Source organism: Solenopsis invicta, chromosome 7 (genome assembly GCF_016802725.1).
Source record: "Solenopsis invicta isolate M01_SB chromosome 7, UNIL_Sinv_3.0, whole genome shotgun sequence".
Lineage (NCBI taxonomy): Eukaryota > Metazoa > Arthropoda > Insecta > Hymenoptera > Formicidae > Solenopsis > Solenopsis invicta.
The window spans coordinates 12744988-12756635 of NC_052670.1; the positions used below are offsets into that span (position 1 = coordinate 12744988).

The 11648-nt window shown below is 26.0% G+C and overlaps 2 protein-coding genes across 4 annotated transcripts; both read right to left on the reverse strand.

Annotated features, from left to right (window-relative positions):
• Positions 1 to 19: 19 nt before the first annotated feature.
• LOC105202430 (odorant receptor 43a) lies at positions 20 to 4157 on the reverse strand. Of its 2 annotated transcripts, XM_039451385.1 has the most exons (7): positions 4030 to 4157; positions 2842 to 3111; positions 2010 to 2478; positions 1675 to 1774; positions 1016 to 1135; positions 781 to 936; positions 20 to 577 (listed from the first exon to the last, which is right to left on the reverse strand). In XM_039451385.1, exons 1-7 carry the CDS (start codon positions 4058 to 4060, stop codon positions 524 to 526), a joined length of 1200 nt encoding a protein of 399 aa, XP_039307319.1. In that variant the 5' UTR covers positions 4061 to 4157; the 3' UTR covers positions 20 to 523. The 2 variants fall into 2 exon arrangements, with proteins under 2 accessions (XP_039307319.1, XP_039307318.1); XM_039451384.1 differs by lacking the exon at positions 20 to 577 and having other exon boundaries at positions 586 to 936.
• Positions 4158 to 6734: 2577 nt separating this feature from the next.
• On the reverse strand, positions 6735 to 11459 carry LOC105197562 (odorant receptor 43a-like). Of its 2 annotated transcripts, XM_026134101.2 has the most exons (6): positions 11290 to 11459; positions 10230 to 10698; positions 10026 to 10125; positions 9413 to 9532; positions 9185 to 9340; positions 6735 to 7416 (listed from the first exon to the last, which is right to left on the reverse strand). In XM_026134101.2, exons 1-6 carry the CDS (start codon positions 11366 to 11368, stop codon positions 7363 to 7365), a joined length of 978 nt encoding a protein of 325 aa, XP_025989886.2. In that variant the 5' UTR covers positions 11369 to 11459; the 3' UTR covers positions 6735 to 7362. The 2 variants fall into 2 exon arrangements, with proteins under 2 accessions (XP_025989886.2, XP_039307336.1); XM_039451402.1 differs by lacking the exon at positions 11290 to 11459 and having other exon boundaries at positions 10230 to 10846.
• Between the last annotated feature and the right edge of the window lie 189 nt (positions 11460 to 11648).

Below are 11648 nucleotides of genomic sequence, written 5' to 3' on the forward strand. Positions count from 1 at the left end.
TGTATTGGCATACTAACATAAGCAAAAAACGGCGGGCTATTAAACGAATAACTCTATAAGCAATTAGTAGAATACGTCATCTAATAACGAAAATAACAAGGGTAGCCATATTGTCCACGAAAACTATAATACCTTCTTCTCCTCTGTTGCTATATAAAGTAATGTATACTTTATAGAACTATGCTAAAAACGATTATGTCAACAGAAATATAGAAAAAAATTTTAGCATTACTTGTATTTAAATTAAACGATATCATGTTATAAATTTTAATTGAATAAAAAAATTAATTCAAATATTTAAAGAAGATTGTATTAGTAAATATATTAAAACAAAAAACAATTGCTATTTTGTAAAGCTTTTTAGCTGTTTATACTGAGACGAATAAATATTTTTTTAGAAAATATGTATTTCAATTTTATGTGCTTATTATATTACAATATTATGTTAAATATATGTATATTTGAAACAATATTATACTTACGCCTTATTCCCAGGTAAATAAAAATATAAAAACTAATTTTTTTATTTTTGCATTGCGAATAGAATTGAAACATAACCGGCAGATGTTTTTATAACCTGTAATACATAAAATGGATATAATATAAATAAAACATAATTTAACATAATTAAACATAATTAGATGTAAAACATTATAATCTTAATATAATAATGGTTAATGCAGTGTGTTATTAGAGTCAACTAAAATTATTAATTTATTATAATATAAGTTTAATAAAGATTAAATAATTGGTATGATAATCATTGATTAAATCACTTACATTACAAAACATTGACATTGTCATAGGAAACATTTTCCCAGCCGTAATATAAAGAGACTTGTTAGCTCGAATCATTATTAAAAGCAAATTCTTTGCCTTTGCTGGTTCCAATGTGTACCATTTGTGCTCGTAAGCTGCCTGGTATAGAGCTTCGCACTTTACAAATAACGTTACAATATGAAATGCTTCTGATGTCTATATATGTATTATAGGCTTTTAGCATATCCGGACTTACTTTTGTTACCAAAATCTCACCAACGACACAAAAAAGACACATGTGCATAGAAATATTTAATACAATAGAAACGAGGTATATAAAGCGAATCATTGACATCCCTTTTCCTTCTATAAGTATCTAAAAATTAGAAAAGCAATATCAAACTTGATTTGTAATAAGACTATTTAAATTATTTTTAATGCCGCACAAAATTTACAGTTGCATTATTAGTTACATATTACTTTAAATAAGTAATTTTAACTTCTTATGGAGGTGTACTTATATCGTATAGAATAATTCTTTTTAAATTATTTTAATGTATCATTGATTTGAGAACAATAATTACTGAGTTTTTTTATGTTTCATTAAGTATTAACTTATTAATAGTACTGTTCTTTATGAAAAAGTATTACTGCCGAAAAAATTACACATAAAAAATCACACACAGAATCTGCCATTTTCTGTGATTTCTTTAGATTGGCAGTAATACGATTACTGCCGTATTACTGTCAATCTAACGAAATTATAGAAAATAGCAAATTCTGTGTGTAATTTTTTTCTGTAGTAATACTTTTTCATAAGGAGTCGGGGACATACTATTTCAATTACAAATCTTATTGTTAATTTTCATTTTATTTTAATTGAAAACATTTTAAACATTTTTTTTTAAAACTTACTGCTAGAGTTAGAAATCCGTACATACAGAATATTAAGCCAAAATACATTAGTAGTCCCAGTAACAGTAAAGTATATGTACTTTCGATAATGCGAAAACACCTTTAAAAAAATTTATGAAGTAATAAAATGTACATGTTATTACACGAATTTTAAAAGTAATTTATATTCATTTAAAACTTTGTAATTATAGTTTAGTCACTAATTTATAATATTTAATTTACTATAAAGAAAAATTTTATATAATAAAATAAATTACTTTATTTAAAAAGATGTAAATTGCGCAACATTAGATTCACTTATTTTTAATTTTAGAATATTAAAATGATTACGAAACTTGATCAGGCGTATGTGCTCCTCCACGATTAGGGCTATGCCTTCATTATAATTGTTAAATAGTTGTATGTTAATTAGTTTTTCTTTAAGAATTTCTAGTTGTCCGCACAAATGAAATATCAATAATCCAAGCAAGTTATCCACTCCGGTGTAGGATGTAACACACACCATGGCAACAAGAAATTGACTGGCGAATGTAATCTCGAAATACGGACTTTGATTTTTATCATAGATATAATGAGTTTGTAAAGGTAAGATTTTAACTGGATCCGTGACATTTGTAATATATCTTACAGTTATTCCAAAACAAGGTAAAATTACGACTAAAATGCTGGCTAAGAACATGAAGGAACAACAGACTATTGTGATAATTCTGGCGTTTTGTGCTTGCTTTATCATAATGCACCGTTCTTTACTGGTTTTGTCCTTTACCCAGTCTTCAGCAATCATATTTATGGCCATTAGAAGATCTTCAAAATAAAAAAATCATAAATAATATATTATACTATAAATTAGCAGTAACAAATACAGACAGGATATGAAAACTATGAAATTAATATAGTATATATGTGCATATATTAAACATATAAAGATTTTTAATACAGTTTTCTCGCTCTTTTTTAACAATTATTTTTAAAATTAAAAATTTTATTTATTCATAACATCTTCTTAAAACTTATAATTATAAAAACAGATATATGTTATAAGGTGTAAGTAAATTATCGCAATAATTCAAAGTTTGAACTTAAAGGGAGAATATTTAAAGGAATACATTTCTAAAACTCAATGCAATAATTTTATGTGTACAGCATTCAAGGTTTTACGTGTCCTACCTGTTTTCTTCCACCATATGTCGATAAGTTTTATTATGGTCATCGTTATTGGAAGAGTAAATTGTAGATTGTCTATCATTGACATCAGATCACCCCAAGTTCTCACTAGTGAATGTATACCAGGAATTGTACCAGCGAAAAGGAGAACGATTGCAGTGAATGCCGCACGTACATTTGAAAAGAATTTATCATAGGCATTTTTGTGAGCATTCGGCCAAATTCCAACAATGTTTAGGAGAATGCGATTTAAACGAGTTGCCCATTCGAAATCTAGATAAATAAGTTTTTTTTAATAATACGATGTTTCTAAAATTTTGAGACTCGCGCTTAGAGGTAAATAACTTTATCAAGCTTTCAAAGATGGCTAAAAAATGATTTTGTGCTTGAATAAGTGTATTTAGTCTTACGAAAAATATGTTGAAAAGCTATAATGTATCATTGAAGAAAATAAATAAAATAAAAAAAGAAAGATTTAGGAAACTAGTACCAAAACTTTGAAAACACTGTATTAAATAACTAAATTATCTTACAAAAGTTTTTGTATATATCATTATTGATTCAACACAGCGTACTAGTAATAAGAGTTTATGATTATTGTAGATTTTACTATTAACTTTCTAGTAGTGTGTTAAATATTTTTGATGTTTACCTTCAATAAGTAATTATAAAAGTATATTTACATAAATTCTATATAATTTGAGCATTCTAAAAATTAAAATTTATGTAACATTTAACACAAAAATATAATGGTTAAATGCTTACAACTAAAAATAAATGATTACAACTCAAAACATTTTTTATATGTTATCGAAAAGTTATGTGTGAAAAAAATAAAGTCAATGTCAATAAATTTTTTATTTGGAAAATATTATTGAGTGAAGTAATAGTTAATCAAAAATTGTTTTATGCAATACAATGCAACTAAAAAGTTTTCACAATTATAAAAGTTTACTGATTGACCTGACATTACATTTTTATCCTTTTTTGTTAACAGTATTGTGTAAAACATTTTCATTGGTTGTTCGACATTGATTTGTATTAGAAAATTACCAAAGTTAAATAGTTTAAATGTTAATTATATATTACATTAAGAAAATATGAAAAATTATTTATATATATATATGTATATATATTCATAAACATACATTTTATTTTTAATTGCATTCATTGCGTCATTATTGCAAGTACCTGCGTATCCATTAGGCTTAATAATGTCCATGTTGAGACTGACAATGTTGCATAATGTTTTTCCGAACAAGAAATGTGCTTCGAGGAATGGTAATTTCTTCCGCGACTTGTTAGCAAACTTTATGGTCCTTCTACAGTGTAAAGAATCATTAATGTTACAAAAACGTCGACTCACACTGTAACAAGACAGCTATAATTGTTTGATGCTATAGCATTGGAGATGAAAAAAAATAGATTGAAACGACTAACAATAGGGCCGCAGCGATGAGTAACGACTTTAAATTACTTATATTTAAATAATTACAAACTAAAACAATATTATAAATATTGGCGTTAATTTATTAAAAATATGATGCAAATTAATTTATTGTTACAAGAAACAAAATAACAATAATATGAAAAAGTTTAAGCAATAAATGTAATAGAAATATTATTTAGTTATAATAATATTATTACAAATATTAATTTAATCTTTTCAACATTAATTTTATTATGAGCTCACCCGCAAGCGTAGTGTGTTTCAAGTTTTTCCTGTTTCTTTATATTTTTGTACACATTTTATGCGTCCCTGTTCTTGATGTCCCTAGTTTAAAAAGTTTCTGAATTGTACCTCGTAACTATTGATCGATACGTATAACATTTTCTTGCGCTTGAAATTTAATACTTTCCTCTCATATCATCCTTCTCTTCTAACCAACCACCGATGGATCATGCGCATTCTGCTTGCGAGGGTGTGCCATTCTCTACCATCATGGGAACTCTTCGACTGCCCATGCGCGCGTTATGTATGGCAGTATCTTATGGTAGCGTGACGGTGACAGTTGCTTTGCGTTATCGTGCTCAAATATAAGAGAAATTATTAGGTTTTTATATCTAAGATGTTAATTATTTTTGCGGTCAAAATTATGCATGTAATGAGTTTGCGTATTAAAAAAAGTATGAGATTGATAATAATTATACAAATAATTTTGTAACGTATAGATCTAATTATTTTACTAACAATAAGTAATAGTGTTAGTGATGTTGTTTCTCCCGCGCAATAAAGTGTTTACAAAAAAATAATATCACAATTTCTTATTGCTACTACTGGTATTTTCTCATCAAATGAGAATAAGTAAGTACTATGTACGATACTGTATTTTGAGGAATTTATAGTTTAAAATACTGGTGAACTTGATGCTCAGTTGTAATACTTCATGCCGAAATACTAACATGCAGAGAAAGAATTTGTTGCCGAAGCTAAAATATAACCATGTCACTAAAATGTGTCCTTAAGGAGTTACATCTCCCTGAACGCTTGAAAATACAGAGTAATTTTGGAAATTTTTTATAGCGAAATAATAAAATATATGGAAATTTGGTTTGAAGGTCTGTAATGTATGTATCTTAACCTACGCAAAACATTAAAAAAATTTTTTTTTGTCAAGATGGCGGTGGTAAAGGTTTGCGAGTAAAATTGCTTTTTTTAGATGGGTCTTTGCGGCTTTCAGCAGAAGTGCTTTCACTGAGAGCAAAAAGCAATATATTTTTATAATCTGCATCAAATTTGCTTGAAAAGTACACACGAATATGTTAAAATATTTATGTTTGAAATGGTGAATATTTGAAAATACAGTTTTATTTTTACCAAAAAATTCAGTAAAAAAGTAGTTATAATAAAAAAAATTATTAACCGATTGTAAAAATCCTGTGTACTTCTCTAGAAAATTTAGTTTTACAGCTACTGTAAAAATTTTAATTGAATCGGATAAAATTTCTTAAAGTTATGCTGCAAGCCAATTTGAAAAATGTGATTTCGAGAAAAACGCGTTTAAAATTTTGAGTAACATTATTTTGCATTTAACTATAAAAATTTTTAATTTACATTTACTCTGAGATGCCTCCATCATACAACTGTCCTTCTGCATTGATATTTTCTTCTTGTTCCTCTTTTTTGAAGGATTTGCAGGCTCTGGACGAGCGTCCTTAGCGGCATCCATAAGTTCGACAGGCTTGACGCGACACGCGTCAGTCTCGACGCAGAAATTATAACAATTGTGGCCCATTTTGCATTTTTTCAATAGAATCTGGATTTCGACAATTAACCAAGCCGTAATACATAGAGAGTTCGTCGATTAATTTGCCGGTTAGGTGCCTTTTCTGCCAAGATGTTTCGTTTTCTTTAAATTATGGAGCTGAGTGCCCATACGCTTATGCACATGGTCGACGTACATTTTTTAACAAGTGGTAATGTCTTTATAAAATTTAACATCTATAATTTTTAGAGCGCAGAAGACTTGAATTGCTGTGCGCTATTCCGATACGTTTAGATGGCATCACGCTTTGCTTTAAAAAATCAGCTAACCACTTTAAAAAATTTTTTTCACGTATAAGACCAATTGTACCTTATTTTTGGGAGACTAAGACATTATTTAAAACAACAAAAATTTTTTTAATTTTATGAAAATTTCAAGGGAGATGTAACCCTTTAAAATAGGGATGTTTTAAATAAAGTTAATGTTCTTGCTGCAGTTTAATTTATTAATTATTAAAATAGATACAATTAAATACAAATAACAGTGTTCCATAAACAATTACTATCTAATGAATGATTTTATGCATGTAAGATATTGAAGAATTGAGGAATTTACTACTCTCTTAGCTGTTCGCTACAGTACGTTTTTAATTTTAGCTAAAAAAGTTGTATTTTTTAGCAAATGTATTTTATTTTTAATAGTCAGTTTTTATTAATGACAGACATTTCAAACTATTTCCTTACATTTAATTGATATCTTTAGGTAATTTTTTTTTTTGTAAAATTACTTGGTAATATTTAATGTGTACTTTGTCGTATACTGATATCTAATTTATTAATTTAATTTAACTAGCGTGAATAGTAAACGCATCCTATCTTATATGTAGAGTCTCCAAACTTGTAAATGTAAATAATTACTAGGTTTTATATTACAAGCGGTAATTTTTTATAAGCATAATATTTTTTTATTCTGTATTGATAAATGAATGTGAAGAAGCATTACTGGTGGTATACATCGCAAACGTGCGTTATTTATAATTTATTAGTCTATATAATATGGTTTTACTATTTTTAAAAACAATGATTTGTAAAGTTGTTAAAACGTCTTTATTTAAATAAATTAGATTTGCTATAAGTTATGTGTATATACAATATATATATATGTATATAAAACATATATTTAAAACAAATGCAAAATCTATATTATTTGCATAATATACTATTTTTTGCACTTGTTTTAAATAAATGTTTTACTAAATGCATATAATACGTAAACAAAATGTATGAAACACTTAGGCAAGATTTGGAAATGAATTTTATTAACCTTGTCTTGCAAGTAGAACAGATACATATCCGGCCGATGTTTTTATTAACTGAAATTTATTTAAAAAATATAAAATAATATAATATTTTCTGAAAGAAACAATACAGTTATTGTTAAGGAAATATAAAGTATGTACAAGTATATGTGTGTTTACAAATATTTTTAAAATATTTTTAGTAATATACGAGTATGTTTCTTTAATTGATATGCACTTAATATGTGTTTCTAGTATATAAATATAATCGTTTTAATGTTGCGTTAATCTGATATCAGATTTATGTATTTTTATAATTTTGTTTTATTATTATATTATAAAAAAATATATCTATAAAAATATTTCATATTTAATTAATTTAAAAAAAATATGATATAAAAATTCTTATTTTCTTAATACACACTATTTTTTTATAAAAATATAATATAATTTGTTACAATATGGTATTGTTAATTTGTTTGCAAGTCTGTTTAACATAATTTTTAATATATGTTTATATGTGTATTATATGAGAAGAGTTTTCTATGAAAACTACACAAGTCTATACAGGTTCTTTACTTTTTTTAAAACGGATTCTTAAATGTCTGAAACTGTGTTTTTATATCTATTATATTTCATGAAAAATTTTTATATAAAAACGCATAAAAAAGTAAAAATTTTTGTTAAGAGCTTATAAAATTTTGTAAATAGAAAGTAAAAAAATTATTATTTTATATTTTAAATAATATTTTCTTTCTCACGTACATCATTATCACAGTTATGAAGGAACGGTTAATGTAAAATAATAATTGTATAATATGCTACAGAAGAACAAGTACAAAAATTGTATAGAGTTCTAAGCACGGTCAACCAATGATTTCGATAAAACTTTGTCAAAAGCTTTATTTACGGTTAAAATAAAAAAAGTCCTTAAAAAGATTTTTGGCGATTCCTATGATAACACCATTTTTTTAAGATAAAATAATAAAAATATGTGTAAATACTTCTCTTCATAGAGTTAGTCTCAAATGACTTCAAATTTGAGTTAAACTTAACTTTCAAAAAGGTCATTGTTAGTCGTTTATTGATAAGTTTATTAACAAAATAATTTTCATAATTAAAACTAAATATAATATTAATAATAATAAATTTTATAATAATAAAAGTATTACACATATATTTACAATATATTTACAATATATTTACATTATAAAATTATTTGATATAGTCCGTATAAAAGAAAATGTTTACACCCATTTTTAATATTTTATGTTAAAAATTATTTTATTATGGAGTCGCTAAAAATCATTTTAAAGTTTTCATTTTAACCCTAAATAAAGTTATTAAGAAAGTTTCATCAAAGTTAAAGATTAATTTAACCGTTTTTGGAACTTTATTCCAAATTCTCTTTTTTTTTCTTTTTTTTTAAATATATTTTCAAAATAATAATCAGAGTCTTAGTTAACATAGTTTTTATGCCTTATGTTGAGCAAGAGAGAGAGGGGCGGCAGAGGGGAAAAAGAGAGAGAGAGAGAAACAAAGAGACAGACAGACAGAGAGAGAGAGAGAGAGAGAGAGAGAGAGAGAGAGAGAGAGAGAGAGAGAGAGAGAGAGAGAGATATTATTACATTTATATAAACAATTTTAAGAGTAATTTTATTTTTTTGAAAATTTAATTTTTTTGAACTTGTTTGATTTTTGTAGAAAATCGCTCATATATGTATGTAAATGTGTATTCGTATAATTTTTAAATTTATATGTGAAACATCGGTAATATATTGAGTACGAATAGCTTAATTTATACTGGATAACTAATGTAAATAATAATGAATAATTTACTTACATTGCAAAACATCGATAGTGTCATAGGAAACATTTTACCAGCAGTAATATGGAGAGTTTTGTTGGCTCGAATCATTATTATAATCAAAGATCTCGCTTCTTCAGGATTCAGCTTATACCATTCGTAATTATATGCTGCACGATATATTCCTTCACACTATATAAATAACTTACTGGTATAATTCTTTGCCGCCTTTTTATTACATATTTTTTATATAATACTACTTACTTGGGCTACTAAAATTTCTCCTACTACGCAATATAGACACATGTGACCGCAAACGTTTAACACTACAGATATAAGATATATCAAACGGAATAATGACATTTCTTTTCCTTCTGTTAGTATCTAAATAATCAATAGAACAATGTGAGAGTAAATGACGGAAATTATCTTCATAAATTATATTATAATATAATTTATTGCATATTGCAAAGTTTTCATTTATTTGTGATTATTGTGCATTATTCGCATAATGTGCCTAACTATTCAAATAAATAAAAATTGCACCTTTTGTTAGAGCTTTTGCACTTTAAAACTCATTTCTTTATTTTTATTTTACATTAATTATTCTCCAAATAATTATAATTTAAAAATAGTGTAAGAAATTAATTAAAAAAAGACAATTCTCTAATTGTTGTAATCAGTGTAACGTTATCTCACTTTATACTTATTGTATATTTTAGAATACTTAATTTATATATATTTCAAACTATTATTATAAATGTTAATATTATTTAAAATAATTTATTATTATATCTTTAACTCCAAACAAAAAATGCAATAAAGAAATTAATTTTCTATGTTTAATAGGCAGATTTAATATTTTTTTACAACTTACTGCAACAATTAAAAATCCGTATAGACAAAATAATGTACCAAAATATAGTAATAAACCAAGTAATAATATAGTAAATGTACTTTCGACAATATCAAAAAATCTGAAAAAAGAATATTAATAATTTTTAAATGCAACAAAGATATAAAATATATATTTTAAAAGATAAATAATGTATTTTATAAATGCAATAAATTAATACGAAACTTGATTAATCGTATATGATCTTCGACGATGACAGCAAGATCACCATTAAAATTCTTAAATTGTTTTATATTGGTTATTCGTTCTTTGAGATTCTCCATTTGACCACACAAATGAAATATCAATAATCCAAGTAAATTATCTATGCCGCTGTAAGATGCAGCAGACACTATGAGTAGAACGACTTGCGCGGCGTACGTGAGTTCGAAATATGGACTTTGATTTTTGTCATAAATATAATGAGTTTGTAAAGGTAAGATTTTAACTGGATCCGTGACATTTGTAATATATCTTACAGTCGTTCCAAAACAGGGTAAAACTAAGACTAAAAAGATGCCTAAGAACATAAAGCAACAACCGACTATTGTGATAATTCTGGCGTTTTGTGCTTGCTTTATCATAATGCACCGTTCTTTATTGGTTTTCTCCTTTATCCAGTCTTCAGCAATCATATTTATGGCCATTAGAAGATCTTCAAGATGAAAAATCATGAATATACTATAAATTATACTATATATTCTACTATAAATTGGCAGTAAATGCATACAGAATATCATAACTATGAAATTAATTTAGTATGTAAATATATCAATTTTGTAAAGATTTTTATTAATGTTTTTTTTTTCTTTTTTAACAATTATTTTTAAAATTAATTATTTTGTTTATAGCACTTCTTTAAAACTTATTACAATTATGAAAGCAAATGTATGCTACAAAGGTGTAAGTAAATTATCGCGATAATTCAAAAGACCCCGCACACAAATACAATATGCGCTGTATGTATGAATATAAGTGATGTTTTGTAATCAAAATATAAGTCCTGTAAACATAATTTGGAGAAAAGTTGGAATTTTTTGAGATCATACTCATTATACTTTTTAATCAACATCTTAAAAGCAACAACATATAAAAAATTTAGTAAATTTGACAGAAACCGTTTTTTTTTATGTATAAAGTGCAGAGTCCTTTGTGCTTAAAAGAGAAAATCAAGAGAATGCATTTAGAATGCAATGGAATACTTTGAATGGTGTGAATAGTACTCAAGATTATTTGTGTCTTCTACCTGTTTTCTTCCACCATATATCGATGAGTTTTATTATGGCTATTGTTAACGGTAGAGAAAACTGTAGATTATCTATCATTGATATTAGATCACCCCAAGTTCTCACTAATGAATGTATTGTAGGAATTTCACCAACGAAAAGGATGATGATAATGACGAACGTCACGTGTAAGTTTGACAAAAATTTATCGTAGGCATTTTTATGAGCACTTGGCCAAATTCCAATAATGTTGAGTACAAGGCGATTTAAGCGAGTTGCCCATTCGAAATCTAGATAAAATGAATCTTTTTAATAAAATGTTTCTAAAATTTTTGGTCTGAAAGGCAAACAACTTTATCAAGATCTTCAAAACTGGATA

What these genes read in the sequence shown, in the direction of transcription:
- LOC105202430 (XM_039451384.1), bottom strand. Translation starts at nt 4,060, where the DNA reads ATGGACATTATTAAGCCTAATGGATACGCAG. An exon ending in ACGGATTTCTAACTCTAGCA is followed by an intron (nt 1,136 to 1,674) that starts GTAAGTTTTAAA and finishes TCTAATTTTTAG; the next exon opens with ATACTTATAGAAGGAAAAGG. An exon ending in GTGAGATTTTGGTAACAAAA is followed by an intron (nt 937 to 1,015) that starts GTAAGTCCGGAT and finishes TTATTTGTAAAG; the next exon opens with TGCGAAGCTCTATACCAGGC.
- LOC105197562 (XM_039451402.1), bottom strand. Translation starts at nt 10,783, where the DNA reads ATGATATTCTGTATGCATTTACTGCCAATTTATAGTAGAATATATAGT. An exon ending in GATCATATACGATTAATCAA is followed by an intron (nt 10,126 to 10,229) that starts GTTTCGTATTAA and finishes TTCTTTTTTCAG; the next exon opens with ATTTTTTGATATTGTCGAAA. An exon ending in ACGGATTTTTAATTGTTGCA is followed by an intron (nt 9,533 to 10,025) that starts GTAAGTTGTAAA and finishes TTGATTATTTAG; the next exon opens with ATACTAACAGAAGGAAAAGA.